The sequence below is a fragment of the Delphinapterus leucas genome, chromosome 11 (assembly GCF_059928025.1).
Source record: "Delphinapterus leucas isolate spDelLeu-1000000601 "Yukka" chromosome 11, BTC_Dleu_Yukka2, whole genome shotgun sequence".
NCBI classification, from domain to species: domain Eukaryota; kingdom Metazoa; phylum Chordata; class Mammalia; order Artiodactyla; family Monodontidae; genus Delphinapterus; species Delphinapterus leucas.
The window spans coordinates 42,485,762-42,501,793 of record NC_143139.1 but is presented as its reverse complement, the minus strand read 5'-3'; the positions used below and the strand labels follow the sequence as shown (position 1 = coordinate 42,501,793).

General features: G+C 55.1%; 1 protein-coding gene across 7 annotated transcripts; it reads left to right on the top strand.

The window, feature by feature from the left end:
• The first annotated feature begins 325 nt into the window (after window positions 1-325).
• MAP3K12 (mitogen-activated protein kinase kinase kinase 12) lies at window positions 326-15,429 on the top strand. Of its 7 annotated transcripts, XM_022572029.3 has the most exons (15): window positions 326-405; window positions 8,732-8,905; window positions 9,005-9,213; window positions 9,818-10,001; window positions 10,168-10,359; window positions 10,640-10,798; window positions 10,966-11,124; window positions 11,863-11,971; window positions 12,214-12,323; window positions 12,447-12,563; window positions 12,687-12,824; window positions 13,020-13,644; window positions 13,845-13,915; window positions 14,007-14,280; window positions 14,683-15,429. In XM_022572029.3, the coding sequence occupies exons 2-15, from the start codon at window positions 8,769-8,771 to the stop codon at window positions 14,779-14,781; spliced, it is 2,583 nt and encodes an 860-aa protein (XP_022427737.1). In that variant the 5' UTR covers window positions 326-405; window positions 8,732-8,768; the 3' UTR covers window positions 14,782-15,429. The 7 variants fall into 7 exon arrangements, with proteins under 7 accessions (XP_022427737.1, XP_022427734.1, XP_089776908.1 ...); XM_022572026.3 differs by having other exon boundaries at window positions 8,732-9,213; XM_089920782.1 differs by having other exon boundaries at window positions 12,214-12,563; window positions 14,007-15,429.
• The last annotated feature ends 603 nt before the right edge of the window (window positions 15,430-16,032 follow it).

Here is a 16,032-nt window from a genome sequence, read left to right as displayed (position 1 = left end):
AGGTCCCCGCCAGCAGGGAAGTGCGGGGCCCGGACGACCAGGGACGAGCCTGGAACGTGCCTGATGGCAGCAGCAGGCTCCTTTAAGAGGCCGCGGCTCCAGCGCAGCATCCCCCGTTCAGGGCGTGTCCGTCCCGGGGGGCCCGGGGCGGGGGCCTTGGAAGGAGCGGGAGTTCAAGCCGAGTGAGGACGGGGCTTGGGGTCGGGGGGTGGGGGGAGAAAGCTGGGGCTGACACCCGTGCACCCGGACACCGTACGAGCATCGCCTGTGACAGCGCCCCTGGTCCGGTCGAGGGCAGCGGGGGGAGGAGGGAAGGAGGAGGAGAAGGAGGAGGAGGCGGGAGCAGCATCCGGAGCCGAGCTGCAGCAGCGCCGCCTTTTGTGCTGCGGCCGCGGAGCCCCCGAGGTGAGAGCCGGGCCGAGTTGTGGAGGGTCGGGGGCAGGGGTGGGTCTGGGTCCTGGGGTCCGCGTGCCGACGGAGGGTCGGGAGGTAGATGTGGCGGGGTGCGGCGAGGGTGGCGCGGGGATGCTGAGACCGTGGGGATGGAGGAACTGGGGACCTGGACCCGACGCCTGTGGGGATGGGAAGGAGGGGAACCGAGCGGAGGGACGCCGCGGCCAGCTTGGAGGCGAAGGGCCTCCAGAGCTGGAAAGGAGTGTGTGGGGTGGGGGTGGGGACACGATTGGGGGACGGACGTAAAGGACAGGGGGCAAGGGAACATCCTCCTCTCCTCCCACTCACCCTCAGGAAGGGGGAGAGGGAAGGAGGAGGAAGAGTTTGGGCCCCCTCAGGGCAGGAAAGGAAGGACAAGGCCTCATGTGCCCCTCACCCCCCTCCCCCTACACACACACACTTAGCAGGCTGCACCTGAGGATTATAGGCAAGAGCACCTGTTCCTGGATGCCCAGGTAATGGTCATTCTCCCCTGCCCCGCTCTTACGTGGCTTTCTCCCTCCTCAGTCTCTCCATCGCCTCTGGCTCCCCTAACCCACTTCCCCAGCCCAGGCCTTTCATGAACCTCCTCCCTTTTCCCTACACACTCCTCAAACTCCTTGGCTTAAAAATAAGCAGGAATCCTTTCCACAGAGTTAAAACTCCTATAACCGTGGCCTTGGCTAAGGGGAGGGAAGAGAAAGGGTCAGAGGCTCTATAGACAGTGGAAGGAAATAGTGGGGTATCCCTTAGAATTGAGGGAAGAGTCCCGCCTTTTAGCTCCTTCACCTGCTCCCTCTTGGGAGGAGAGTGGGTCAGCAGCCCTTAACCAGGAAGGGGTGCACACGAGGTCCAACACAGAGTCATCTCAAGCCACAGTCAGTGCCTCCCTCTAAACACAATTTCCCTTCCAACTCACAGAATGGACTCCATGGCTCTGGGAGCTCTGATTTTTCAGCCAGAGGGTCATGTCTAGGGAAGGCAAGTAGGAGGGATTCAGGAAGGAAAGGGCCTGCGTACGCCCTGCGTCTTCCCGTCCAGGCACTGAAGTTCCTCTGAGCTTTAGGGCCTCTGCTCCCTCCTATCTCACACTTAAGGGTGGAAAAAACTTCTGCCCTCTCCAGCCTGCCACCCATCTACTCACTCACTGTGGGGACTGAGGCAATGCTTGGAAGACCAATGGTGTGATACAGTAACCCCAGCACACGTGAAAACGAACCACTAAATATCCTTCCCCTAATTCAACCCAAGTATGGGCAGGGGAGGCAAGAAGTTTACCTAAGGAAGTGGCTCAGGACTTTCTGGTTGTCCTTACGGCTAAGGATGGCAAAACCCCTCTAAAAACTGACTGCTGTTTCTGGGTCCTTCCCCCTGAGGTGATGTGCTACTCTGGCTTTGCCAGGAAGAGGACCCTAAATTCTACCACCTACCAGCCTGGACTTGCCCAATGGCTTATCACGTGCAGTCCCACCTAGCCCTGCTGGTCTGGGAGAAAGAAGGGATTAGGGAATCAACCCCTTCAGGAGTCCCCGTCGAGGCAGAACAAGGAGAATGTGGAGATGACGCCAGCAGGGGACACGGGGGCTTCACTGATGGGCTGGCTACAGACACTAGTCTGTCTGCTTCCTTTGCTCCCGGGAGAACTAGGGGCAGCTGTGTTGGGGAAGGGTGACAAGGCAGCAGGGGCGCACTATTCCACAGGAGAAGAAGGATCCTCCAGGATAGAGCCCTTTTCCTTTGGTTTGTTCTTTCTTCACTCTCCTTTTTATCCCTTGTGTTTATCCAGCTCCCTTTCCACCTATACCATCTCTGCTGCCTCTTGCTTTGCAGAGACAGCGGAAAGAAGGGGAGGGACACACGTTTATAAAAATCTACTACTGCTTGTTAGGCGCTTTCCATGTGCTAATGTTTATAGGGAGCTTCCTGTGTGCCAGGTACCAGGCCAGGAACTTTATGTGGAGTATCTCAATACTGCTTATAACAATACTGAGAGGTAGAATAATCACCATTTCTATTTTAGGGATGAGGAAACTGAAACGTAAAGAAGCTAAGTAATCTGTTCAAAATCAAAAAATCAGTATGTGGCAAAAGAGTTTAGGATTTGAACCCAGGTGTATCTGACCCAGAGCCTGTGTTATTACCCACATAATATCCTGCATTGCCACTGTGTGAACTAGTGACTACTGTCCCCATTTAGAGATGAAGAAACTGAGGTTTGTTAAGAAGTCTCGTACTCCAGGTCGCCCAGCTGCTCAGGAGCAGAGACAGGACCTCAAGCAAAGCCTCTCTGCTTCTCAGGCCATCCACCCTCCCTCCCTAGCTCACTGTCCAAGGCTAGGTGACAGGAATGGATATAGGCACTCTGTAATTTTCATTTCTTCTTTTTCAGTTTAAAATAGATTAATTTCTTAATAAAAATACCCATAATTCCACCTACTTAGAAATGGTTACACATTGGTTTCTATCCTTCCAGCTCTTTTTTTTTTTTTTTTTTTTGGCGTTACGCGGGGCTCTCACCGTTGTGGCCTCTCCCGTTGCGGAGCACAGGCTCCGGACGCGCAGGCTCAGCAGCCATGGCTCATGGGCCCAGCCGCTCCGCGGCATGTGGGATCTTCCCGGACTGGGGCACGAACCCGTGTCCCCTGCATCGGCAGGAGGACTCTCAACCACTGCGCCACCAGGGAAGCCCCTTCCAGATCTTTTTAAATGCACATCCGGCTCAGGAACAATTTGTTAAAATACGCTGAACTTCTTCCAGGTGCACCTGAGGTCCTAAGTATCAGGGACCCCTGTGACCCATCATACCTTGCTCCTACCCTCGCCTTCCCCTCAAACCTTAACGGGTAGGTCTGCGGGGTGATCCTGGGCCACGATGGCCAGGGCGTGAGGACAGGGTACAGGGAATTAGGCCTTCCCCCTCAGTCCAGAGGAGGTGGGATATAAGGATTTGCAAAGGAAGGACGGGGGCCTCTAGCGCACCGCTGCCATTGTGACCTGGTTCCCCTGGGACATGAAATCAAGATTTGTCCTGGGGAAGTAGAAGGTTCTGGTCTCCCTTCTGGTCAGACAGAAGAGATGGCCTCTCCAGAATCCACAGAGAAAGACCTGGTGTCCAGCCAACCAGAAAGACAAAGCCGGAGCCCCGGCACTGTGCTCATGGCATTCCCCACATCGTCTTACTTAACCCTCACCATCCCATAAGGTAGGGTTGGGAGTCTCGGAGGGATTACGTTCCTTGAACTAATTCACGGCAATATGAGGTTTTAGTTCTGATCTCCAAATCCAAAGCTGGTTCTTTTTTCCTAAACAGTACTGCGCCCCTCTCTCCCAGCCCCTTCACTGCCCACACTACTGGGGGAAGAGGCGGTGGCGGCTAGGGTTCTCAGGGCTGGACCTGTGTGAGGCTGGGGGCCTGGAGTTAGAGGTGATCTCCAGTTTTGCCCAGGCTCTCAGGGGAAGGCATTCCCCCCTTATGAGGGCGCAACAGAAAAGCTGTAGTTCTTTCCATCTGAGAACAACCCTGGGGCCAGGACCATGGATCCTGTAAAAAGCAAAACAAAAACAAGCTGCAGCCATTGGCCGGGAGCCTTGGCCAGGAGGGGTTAGAGTCCTTTACTCTCAGGATCTCAAAGCCTGGATTGGTGGAACTACCATTCCCAAGTCTTGGGTCTCCTTTCTGTGTGAAGACATCCCCTCCACCCCCAGTCAGGAGAGAAGGGGAATCTTCCTTTCCTGAGTGCAAAATAGGGTCCAAGACAGTGGCGAGTGCTCAGTGTGAGAGCCCAAGACTTAGACAGATGGCCTGGCCTCTCAACTGAGCCCCCAAGACAGCCAGACAAGCAGCTTGGCATTGAGATTCTGCTGTTAGAACAGGAGGGAGTGAGAAACGATGTAATGGGTTGCTTTGCCACAGGCCTCCAGCATCTCAGGCAGGAGAACCTGGGAGGAGGAATGAAAGGGGTGTGGGGTACTCCCTGCCCACACTCCACCCCTACAGCCACCTGGAGGGAACCACCAGCAAACAGAGAACCTGGTAGCTGAAACTGAATTGGGGCTTCCTGGGGTGTCCAAAGAGCGGCTTCCCCTGGAAGATGCATAGTTTAGGGACTGCTCTCTCCCCTCACCCAATCTGGAGCCGAGTTCTGCACAGTGACCTTTTGGTAAATATGGTCGACAGAATGACTGACAGAGATATCCAGCCCCTCCTGTCACATCCCTGCCCTTCCCCCATGCTCTGCATAATTGATGGCCAGGGAGACATCCCTCCCCCAGGGTGACCAAACGTCTGGGGCAGGGGTTCCTAGCCATGATATCCCCTCCCCCCGCCGCAAAGCCCTGGCGCCAAGGCCCAGGTGGGGGGCAGTGGGACACAGCTGGCAGGTCAGAGATAAAGGACACAGAGAGAGAGTGTGTGTTGGGAGAGAGGAATCTCCAGTTTACTATAATCTCCTGGGGCCTCAGCTCCACCCCCACCCCCCCACCCCCAATACACACACACTCCTTCAGGTCAATCTGGAAGAGCTGTCATTAGCCTGAGAACAGGGAGGGGTGGACTGAGCGTGGCTGGGTTCCCTCTCTTTCCTTAGGTCCCATCTCCTATTTCTTCAGCTACTTCCACTGCCCGAAATGACAAACAGGTGAAATGGCTTCTCTCCCTCCCCAGCTGCTGGCCCTGGATCTTGGAGGGGCCCCTGGGGAGGCCAGGGGAACTGGAGGGAGGCTTGGCTGCAAGTGTCTCAGAGCGTGTCACCCTCTCTATGCCTAAGGCTCCAGGTTGCCAAACACCAGGTGAAGGCTGAAAAATTCCTTTAAAAAGCCAGGTGTTGTGCCTACTCAGAGCTCAGCTTCTAAATAGGAAATGAATCGAGGAGGGCACAGATGATCTGTTTTTCAATCCCCTTTCAGCTCCTTTTACTCAGTGTCCTCTGCTTTTCAAAATCTGTTTTTCAGTCCATCCTTCTTAGGAGTGTCTCTCCCTGTGCTTTACGCTGTTCGGTCTTTCTCTCAACTAGGTAGGCCCTCCTTCTCTGGCCGTGCCTGTCGCCCTTTCACGTGTCCAGTCTCCCTGTCTCACCACTTCCTGCTTTCTCTGTGGCACCGCACCCCCAAAGTCAACCCAAGTCCCCTCTCTTCACCACCACCGGCTCTCCCTCCAATGCACGCGGGGACGGGGGTCGTCATGGGGAGGAGGGGACGCAGAGGCGGTCAGCCGGTGGGGTCCGAGGTCCTCGCCTGCCAGCCCGCAACCAGCACGTGGGCCAGCCCGGGTCAGGGGCGGGGCCCCACCCCCGCGATCGCCGCTCACGTGACTCCGGGCTAATCTTGTCCCGGTGACTTCACGCGCCGCCTCGGGCCCAGTCGTCATGGTTACGCCGCAGCGCCCAGCGCTTCCCCCAACCCGCTGCGTCCCCTCCCCTTCCCCGCCCGGACCCCCTCCTCCTGCCGCCGGGCCCCCGCCCCCAGCCCCAAGCCACGTGACGGCCGGGAAGGAGGTCGGGAAGCGGGAGGGGGCGCTGGGGCCGTAACCCCTTCCTCTCCGCTTCGAACGGCCCTCACTCTGGCTTCTAGCAGCCGGAGCGCCCCAGTCCCACTAGCCCTCCCTGCAGGCCCACCCGGGCGGAGCGCCGGGAGCCCCGGCCTTCGTTCTCAGTGGTCCGGAAGGGGCGCCCGGCGTGAGGGGCGCAGGCGAAAGCCCTCGAGTCCTCCCGCGGACGTTCTCCGGCGAATTGGCACGTTGCTTGGCCTGTCATTTGCCTTACTACGTGCATCTCACCTCTTGAAGCCGCTGTTATCTCGCGGGATATGTTGGGGATTCGGAGGCTGGGATTTCAGCTTTCTGAGCCTCAGTTTTCTCAAGAATATAAAGGGACCAATGATAATACCTCCTTCCCTGGGTGGTTCTGAGGAGTGAGGGAGCTAATGCACGCGTAGTGTACGTCTGGCCCATAGGACGATCCTCTGGGGTGTGTAGGGCAGTGGACTTACTGGACACCTTCCTGCTCGCCGGGTGCTGTTCGAAGCTCTGGGATCCCGTGCGACATCGTCACTCTCAGGAGTACAGGCTCTCGGAGGAGCCGGACGCCCGCTCGACCGCACTGTGTCTCCAGGATAATGGGAGCCATGATGGAGGAAGCACAGGGGGCTGTGCCAGCCCAGAAGGGACAGTAACTCAGAGCAGCAGGGACAGGGAAGAAGACTTCCAGGATGAAGTGAGACTTGGAAAACAACAGATGGGGCTTGAGAAGCGCCTTCCAGGCTGAGCACAGAGCTTGAGCCTCTTCCTAGCTAACAGCACCTTGGGCAGGTTATCTAAGACCTCTGCTACCTCTGTCAAATGGGCGTAAGGATGCCTAACTTAGAGTTTTTAGGATTTAATAAGCGAATGCACCTATAACAGAGGCTAACATACATGGTAAGCTTTCCATAAGTGTTAGCCATTCTCATTAGGTGCCCTGGCCCAAACGCCTGATGTAGCTTGGTAACAGGCTCTGTCCATTATGGCCTGGGTACCAACAGCAGTGGGAGACGAGGCTGGGGAGGGGCCAAGAGCATGGAGGTGAGGCTGCAGGACCAAGTGGGGGCTACTAGAGGGGTTGAAGAAGAGGGGTGCTAGCCAATTTGTGCTTTAGAAAGATCCTTCTAAAGGCTAGGTGGAGAATGGGGTGGGGGGAGCCTTAGAAGAACTTGGAGACCATTTAAGGGGCAGTTGTCCTGGGCCAGGTGACACAGCTAATGAGGCCTGAATTAAGGCAGTAACATGGAACTAGAGAAGAGAGACCAGAAAGGCACTGGGTCAGGGCTTTTTGAATGTGCCAGGCATAATAAGAATCAACTGGGGTGCTTGTTAAACACTCACCCAGGCAAACCCCACACCTGCCCACTGAAAAGGTCTTTGAGAGGCCTGGAAATCAAGAGTTACAAGAGCTGAGACAATCAGAGGTGCATCCCCACCCAGTGAGTCCTTTTTATTGTAGATTCCTGCCACCCCTCTCCAGTCGTGATTCAGAGGCTCCGATGCAGGTGGTTAAGGAGGGACCCTACTGTGCTGAATAGTTAGAGAGGACTGCTGGCCTCAAGAATCCCTACACCTCAGGATGATCTGGTAACTGACTAGATGTGGAGGGAAATGGGAGACCAGATGACTTCTGGTGTCAGGCTTCGGACAAGATTGGTATAGGTTGAAGAATTTGCTGTGCCTGAGTGATAGCTAGTTTATCCCTTTGTACAGTTGGAGAAATGGAGGCTCAACTACAGCTTGCCTGAGATCATGCAGCCAGTAAGCAACAGAGGCAAAGCTAGGATTCAGATTTTGTAATAGTTGCTTTATAGATAGCACCCAGCTATGAACTGGGACAAATCTCTATTGTTTGGAAAGCTGGATCTTGGTTTGGGGAGTGCGGGAGAGGGCAATGGAGAAAGAGGAAAGGAGACAGGGCCTTCTCTAACTGAACCCTGGGGGAGCAGTGGGACTGATGGGAGGGCTAAGGGGGGTGAAGCAGTAGGCTACAGCTTGTCCTGACAGTTTCTGCATCCTCCTTGGACGGTTCTGCCTTTTTCCCTCGTCTGTGCTGGGCAGATAATGGAGCTCATTGGTTACAGCCATCACTTACCTTGGAGAGGCCCAGGTGTGTACGTGGGAGCACCCGAGAGGGAGACTCAGATGTGAGCCCTGAATATGCCTTAGGATAAGACTCTCAGCAGAGTCATGTATCAAGTACATGAGTGTGAGGCCCAGGAATGTCATGTGAGAGGGCCTGAGCGGCGCTGAGTCCTAGCAGTGTCACCTGTGTGTGCTTCAATGTGAGGGAGGCGTGAGAGTGTTACTGTCGTGTGCCTAAGGTTGAGACTCAAAATGTGTATATCCGAAGGACCCTTGTATGACACGTGTGTGCATGTGAGCCTCAAGTGAAAGAAATATGTGCTCCAGAGGTGAATTACAGTAATCTTACAGGGAGAAGGGAACTAGTCTATTACCGTACTTGGGTTTGGGACGTACCTTACCAGTATGTACCTGAGCAGGGCTGTTACCTGTATTTACCTGAGAATGGTACTTAGGTATGTTGCCTGTATACCTAAGGAAGACTTGTGTCACTAATAAATGCTTGAGAGGAAGCTTGTTTCCCAAGATGGATCCCAGGGGAAGCTTGGAGGGGGATAGATACCTGAGGGTGAGGTTCAAGTGTTACTTCCAGGAGGCTTTTGTGAGCCCAGCTCCCCACCCCACGCCTCTGCCTCTAGGGCGAGCCTCCTGAGCTGGGGCACCTGCGGCTTTGACGGCCCGTCCTCCTTTTTCCCACAGGGCCCACCGCTCACCACTACACCGGGGCCCAGAGGCCATGGCCTGCCTCCATGAGACCCGCACACCCTCCCCTTCCTTTGGGGGTTTCGTGTCCACCCTAAGCGAGGCGTCCATGCGCAAGCTGGACCCAGACACTTCCGACTGCACCCCCGAGAAGGACCTGACGCCTACCCAGTGTGTACTCCGAGATGTAGTGCCGCTCGGGGGGCAGGGCGGGGGCGGGCCCAGCCCCTCCCCAGGTGGAGAGCCGCCCCCTGAGCCTTTTGCCAACAGTGTCCTGCAGCTGCACGAGCAGGATGCTGGGGGCCCAGGGGGAGCCACTGGGTCCCCTGAGAGTCGGGCGTCCAGAGTTCGAGCAGATGAGGTGCGACTACAGTGCCAGAGCGGCAGCGGCTTCCTGGAAGGCCTCTTCGGCTGCCTGCGCCCTGTCTGGACCATGATTGGGAAGGCCTATTCCACAGAGCACAAGCAGCAGCAGGAAGGTAGGCCGTGTCCTCGAGGAGACCCTCTCCCCATCTCCCTGAGCCTGACATCCGTTCGGACAGCCCCACCTAAGTCGCCTGATGATCCTTTTCTCTCCCCAGAGCCCAGCCCCTTATTTGTCCATCAGCCACTGACTCCCCAGTTTTTTTTTTTTTAATTTATTAATTAATTTATTTTGGGCTGCGTTGGGTCTTCATTGCTGTGCGCGGGCTTTCTCTAGTTGCGGCGAGCGGGCTTCTCGTTGCGGTGGCTTCTCGTTGCGGAGCACGGGCTCTAGGCACGCGGGCTTCAGTAGTTGTGGTGCATGGGCTTAGTTGCTCCGCAGCATGTGGGATCTTCCCGGACCAGGGCTCGAACTGTGTCCCCTGCATTGGCAGGCGGATTCTTAACCACCATGACACCAGGGAAGTCCCCCCAGTTTCTTTTTAGACCACCCCTTCATTTCCTTCCTGTCCCCTCATCTTCTCAGCCCATTTTAGCTACTTTTCTGCCTCACCCTCCTTGAGTCGTCTCAGCCAACCCAATGCTTTTCCCTGAGCCTGACCACCCCAAGGCCCCAGGTGTGGCTCTCTGAGCCTGTGGCACTGTGCCTCCTGTCCACAGACCTTTGGGAGGTCCCCTTTGAGGAAATCCTGGACCTGCAGTGGGTGGGCTCAGGGGCCCAGGGCGCCGTCTTCCTGGGGCGCTTCCATGGGGAGGAGGTGGCTGTGAAGAAGGTACGGGACCTGAAGGAGACTGACATCAAGCACCTGCGAAAGCTGAAGCACCCTAACATCATCACCTTCAAGTAAGGTCTGGGGCAGGGGCCGGGGTACTCTTTTGAGGGCAGGGATCTACCGCACCCTTCCTGAAGCGGGTGCCAGAAAGGCGTGGGTGGGAATGGGGGTGCCAGGTGTGAACCAAGTGGATGCTGGGCTGGCTGAGCCCCTCATGCCACTGTGTTTGGCTCCCAGGGGTGTGTGTACCCAGGCTCCCTGCTACTGCATCCTTATGGAGTTCTGCGCTCAGGGCCAGCTGTATGAGGTGCTGCGGGCTGGCCGCCCTGTCACCCCCTCCTTGCTGGTTGACTGGTCCATGGGCATTGCCGGCGGCATGAACTACCTGCACCTGCACAAGATTATCCACCGAGACCTCAAGTCCCCCAAGTGAGTAAGCAAGCAAGCAGGGAGAAGCTACTGTGCACGGTCTCCTGTAGGTGTCCCCACCCAGGTCAGTGTGACCATCTCCCTGCTTTCAGACCCTGTCCTAAAGTCCATGTGGCCATCTCAGAAACCCCTCCTAAGTGATAGCCCTATCTCAAGAGGGCTGTGATAAACCCCCCGTTTCTGGGTGTCCCAGATGACTTCAAACAGAAAGGTAGAGTTGCTGCAGCTAGACGAGGTGCGTGGAGGGGCCCGGGCCCCAGCTGACTACACTCTTTACCAGCATGCTCATCACGTACGACGATGTGGTGAAGATCTCCGATTTTGGCACTTCCAAGGAGCTGAGTGACAAGAGCACCAAGATGTCCTTTGCAGGGACAGTAGCCTGGATGGCCCCTGAAGTGATCCGCAACGAGCCTGTGTCTGAGAAGGTCGACATCTGGTGAGGGCCAGGCTGAGGACTGAGAATAGCAGGTGGCCAGCATGAGAGCTGGCGGGGTGGGGGGTTCTTCCAGGGCCTGAGTACAAGTGAGAAGTGAGACAAGCCTGCGGTAACCTGCAGGGCCTCTGGAGGAAGACCCCCCAAGTGACGTCTCCTCTTATCCCTAGGTCCTTTGGTGTGGTGCTGTGGGAACTGCTGACTGGTGAGATCCCCTACAAAGACGTAGATTCCTCAGCCATCATCTGGGGTGTGGGAAGCAACAGTCTCCATCTGCCTGTGCCCTCCAGCTGCCCAGACGGCTTCAAAATCCTGCTTCGTCAGTGCTGGTAAGGACCACCTGGCCAAGCTGGAAGCAAGGGAGGTGGCTGACGGTTAGCCAGCACCCAGGACCCAGGCATCCAGGCCCAGAATCCTGAACAGGGAAAGGGGGACAGAGCTCCCAAATATGGCTCTCCAAGAAAGACCCCAGGACTCAGAGCGTGTATCAAGGGGACTAGGATAAAGAACGGAGAGAAATTGGGCTGACCAATAGTCTGCAGGGGTGCACAAACTGTGTGTGACCTTGGGCAAGCAGTGTTCCCTCTGAACCTGTTTCCTTATCTGCAAAATGGGGACAACAATATCTGATATAGAGGGTCTGATATGAAGCGCCTGTGAAGGACCAGCACAGCCGCTGAGCATGGCTGGTTGAGCCTCAAGTATAGACTGTCTTAGAACGCGGGAGGCCCTGGACCCTTGTTTGGAACCTAGACCATGGAGGAAGGTGGGAGATTTCTAATCTTTGGCTAAGCATTTCCCCAAATGTGTTTCTTTTAATGGAGTTACTCAAAAAGGTTTGTTTTGGCAAACAAGTTGGAAAATAGGATTAAATAGGTTTCCTTACTGCAGGACTTTGATATGCTAACAGATGGCCTGTAACATTTCCTAGATAGTTGACCAGGGAGTTTTGTCACAGAATCATTGTAGAGTTGGATTCTCCAGGACACCCTTTGGGAAAGGATGCTCTAGTTCCTTTCTGGACCTCCCTGAAATTCCTTTCTCTCCCACGACTCCACTTCCTCCAGGAACAGCAAACCACGAAATCGTCCATCATTCCGACAGATCCTGCTGCATCTGGACATCGCCTCAGCCGATGTACTCTCCACACCCCAGGAGACTTACTTTAAGTCCCAGGTGTGCTGTGGGGAGGAAAACGAATACCTTAGCTCCCTCTCTTTGCAGGGATAATGGTGTCCTTTGAGGGGAGGCTGCGAAGAAGGGTGGCTGGGGATGGACAGATTAGCTCTTGAAGGACTGAGACCTGGTCTTGGTTGATCCTGTGCCCCACTCCTGTCGGCTCCAACACAGTGTGCAGCAGTGCAGGCACCTGCGAAGGCTTTCTACAGGTCTCACCCCTAATTTTCTCTCCACCCCAGGCAGAGTGGCGTGAAGAGGTAAAGCTGCATTTTGAAAAAATTAAGTCAGAAGGGACCTGTCTGCACCGCCTAGAAGAAGAGCTGGTGATGCGGAGGAGGGAGGAGCTCAGGTGTGTGTTTTGGGAAGGTGATTTCACCAATAGCAGGGCCTGCAGACCAGTTCCCAGAGACTGGGATAAACTATGGCACCAGGTGAAGCCAGCTCACCTCGGGGACCCTTCTGCCCATTTCAGACACGCCTTGGACATCAGGGAACACTATGAGCGGAAGCTGGAGAGAGCCAACAACCTGTACATGGAACTTAATGCTCTCATGCTGCAGCTGGAGCTGAAGGAACGGGAGCTACTCAGGTAATCACACACACCCTCATACACCAAATCCCATCTTCCTGGAGCTGTGCCGAACTTGGAGATCCTACTGAGCCTCGGCCCCCATTCCTGGTCCCACGCCCAGCTAACGTGTTTTGTCTTTAGGAGGGAGCAAGCTTTAGAGCGGAGGTGCCCAGGTCTGCTGAAGTCACACCCTTCCCGAGGCCTCCTGCACGGGAACACAATGGAGAAGCTCATCAAGAAGAGGAATGTCCCACAGAAGCTGTCACCCCACAGCAAAAGGTAGCACCAGAGTTTACAAGTGCCATCGCTTGTGAATGGCAAGGGGGATGCTGGAGAGGCAGGAGTAGGGCTCAAGGATGCCAGGAAGACGGATACTGAGATGGGAGAGAGGTGCCTTGTACTGCCTGAGGTTAGGGAGTGCTTTCATGTGATAAATTTGTTAATCTCCAACTTGCACTTTCCCTCTCCCACCAGGCCAGATATCCTCAAGACTGAGTCTTTGCTACCCAAGCTAGATGCAGCCCTGAGTGGGGTGGGGCTTCCTGGGTGTGCTAAGGGCCCCCCCTCACCAGGACGGAGTCGCCGTGGCAAGACCCGTCACCGCAAGGCCAGCGCCAAGGGCAGCTGCGGGGACCTGCCCGGGCTTCGTGCAGTTGTGCCACCCCATGAACCTGGGGGACCAGGAAGCCCAGTGGGGCTAGGAGGGGGACCCTCAGCCTGGGAAGCCTGCCCTCCAGCCCTCCGTGGGCTCCACCATGACCTCCTGCTCCGAAAGATGTCTTCATCGTCCCCCGACCTGCTGTCAGCGGCATTGGGAGCCCGGGGCCGGGGGGCTACAGGGGGAGCTGGGGACCCTGGCTCACCACCTCCAGCCCGGGGTGACACCCCGCCAAGTGAGGGCTCGGCACCCGGCTCCACCAGCCCGGATTCACCAGGGGGAGCCAAAGGGGAGCCACCTCCACCAGTAGGGCCTGGTGACGGTGTAGGGCTGCTGGGAACTGGAAGGGAAGGGACGGCGGGACGGGGAGGAAGCCGGGCTGGGTCCCAGCACTTGACCCCAGCTGCACTGCTGTACAGGGCTGCTGTCACCCGAAGTCAGGTAAAGTATGGAATGGTTCCTGAGCTCTTCCTCTTTCCTTCTTCTCCATGGGGTGCGGTGCAAGTCCTTAATTTACCTCCCACGTTAGGTTCTTGATCTTAAGCCATTCCCGACTTAACCCTTTACAACCATGTTTCCTTATCCTGGGTCCTTGATGACCTCTTCCCCCTTTGACCACAGTCTGCTCATCTCTCCTGCAGAAACGTGGAATCTCATCAGAGGAAGAGGAAGGAGAGGTGGACAGTGAAGTAGAGCTGACCTCAAGCCAGAGGTGAGTGATGCAATCAGGAGATAACGGCATTCTTTGCTTTCTGAACTGCAACGTGTAGTCAAGCTATAATCCTGGTCTGCCCAACATACAGGTGGTCTCAGGGCCTGAACATGCGCCAGTCGCTATCTACCTTCAGCTCAGAGAACCCGTCAGATGGGGAGGAGGGCACAGCTAGTGAGCCTTCCCCCAGTGGCACACCTGAAGTTGGCAGTACGAACACTGATGAGCGGCCAGATGAGCGGTCTGATGACATGTGCTCCCAGGGCTCAGAAATCCCACTGGACCCAGCTTCCTCAGAGGTGGTTACTGGCCGGGAACCCAGCTCCTTGCCCATCCCACACCACAACCTACTCAGAGGGGAGCAGGTGAGTCGCAACCAGGTACTGGACAGGGAGCAGATGTCCAGTCATTTGAGAGCTGCTGGGGAGACAGATGCAGAGGCCAGAAAGATAGGTACTTCGCCCCTGTGTCACTCTGTATCTGAAGCTGTTTCCTCCCGTACTAAAGAGCAAATATCCACATGGTAGAATTTGGGAGATCTAGAGTACCTAGCGAGGTTGCGTGCACAGTACCTATAAATTGCAGCCAGGGAGGAATCCTGAAACTAGGAGTCTGGTGCCTTGGAGAATGGCCTGAGCAACTGAAATCGGGAGACAGTAAAACCACTAAACCTGCAACTACAAAGACCACAGTGAAGGATCCTGAAGGAATCTATTTGCCAAGAGATGCTGAGCCGCACATCACTGCCTTTCTGCTCTTCTTCACAGGGCCCTCCCAACTCTGAGGACTCAGACTGTGACAGCACTGAACTGGAAAATGCCAACAGTGGTGAAGCTTTGCGGCCCCCAGCCTCCCTCCCTCCATGAAAGCCACTCTTATCCTTGTACATAGAGAAATATTTATATAAGTAATATATATGCGCCACATAATCAACAAAGACAGGGCTATCCCAGCCTAAGTCTGGCTCAAGGGAGACTGACCCCTGACCAAGTCACCTGATAAACTCTAGGGACACTGGCAGCTGTGGAAATGAAAGACAAGTACTGCCCTAGAGATATGGGTAAGGGCAAACTGGCCCCTTCCTGCTTCACTCCAATACGTTCAGCAAGTGGTGAGGCGACAGAAAAGCCAAACTTGCCTAGTTTCCTCTCTATTCTTTCTGCCCAAACCATGAGGAGCAGGAAAGGGAGCCATTTAGACTGCACTTTTTTGTTTTCCGTTTACTCTGTTTACACATTTTGCACTTGGGAGGAGGGAGGCTAAGGCTGGGTCCTCCCCTCTGAGGTTTCTCAGGTGGCAATGTAATTTCTTTGTCCCTCCATCTCTGTGCCCAAGCGCTGGCTTAGGGACTAGGGGGAGGCCAGGAGATTGTGAAAGCATGTGATGGCTCAGGCTGAAGAACTGGGGTGTTGTTTTAAGTCCCTGCTTTTATCTTGGTGCCTGATTGGGGTGGGGACTGTCATATTGTAACCCCTGTGAAAAAACCTTGAAATATAACCACTCCGTGCAGGCAAGCTGTTGAGGGTTTTCTTGGTGACTGAATGGGGTAGCCTGCATGGTTAAGTAGGAGCCTTGGGCTCCAGATGTTATCTGAGGACTCTGAGTGACTTCCTCCTTTTTATGCTTTTCTCACTAACAAACTGAACATCACTTACAGCCCCAACCTTGTAAAAATCTACATAAATGGGAACAGGTCTGTCTTTATAAAGGATTCTAGTAGGACCCATAAAACACCCATTCTTTTTAGACTACAGTTTTAAGTCTGGACAAGAGTATAGGCATTCCCAGCAACCTGAATCCCAGTGAGACACACATTCAGCTGCTTCCATGTGTATGCATGTGTATCCCTCCCCACCCACCCAGTTGAAGTGCTTGCTTACACTTTGCAGACAAATCTTAGGAAAATATAACCCCCCCCATCTTTTGGACCAAGGGCACAGCCAGCTTGCTATAGCTATTAAGGTCACTCTGCAATGCAGGCTCAAGGGCTACAGAAAAAGATGGGAGTGGTAAAACAGAAGAAAACATCTTCACTGGAATAAAGGCTTACATTCAAAACCCAAGCAGGGTCCGTGTCCTTTGACGGATAAAAGGTGCAAAAATAACAGCAAGACACC

Bases quoted from the DNA above. Each gene is read 5' to 3' on its own strand.
- MAP3K12 (XM_089920780.1), top strand. From the start codon at position 8,769: ATGGCCTGCCTCCATGAGACCCGCACACCCTCCCCTTCCTTTGGGGGT. The intron at 10,002-10,167 runs GTAAGGTCTGGG...TTTGGCTCCCAG, and splicing joins CCTAACATCATCACCTTCAA to GGGTGTGTGTACCCAGGCTC. The intron at 12,564-12,686 runs GTAATCACACAC...TTTTGTCTTTAG, and splicing joins AAGGAACGGGAGCTACTCAG to GAGGGAGCAAGCTTTAGAGC.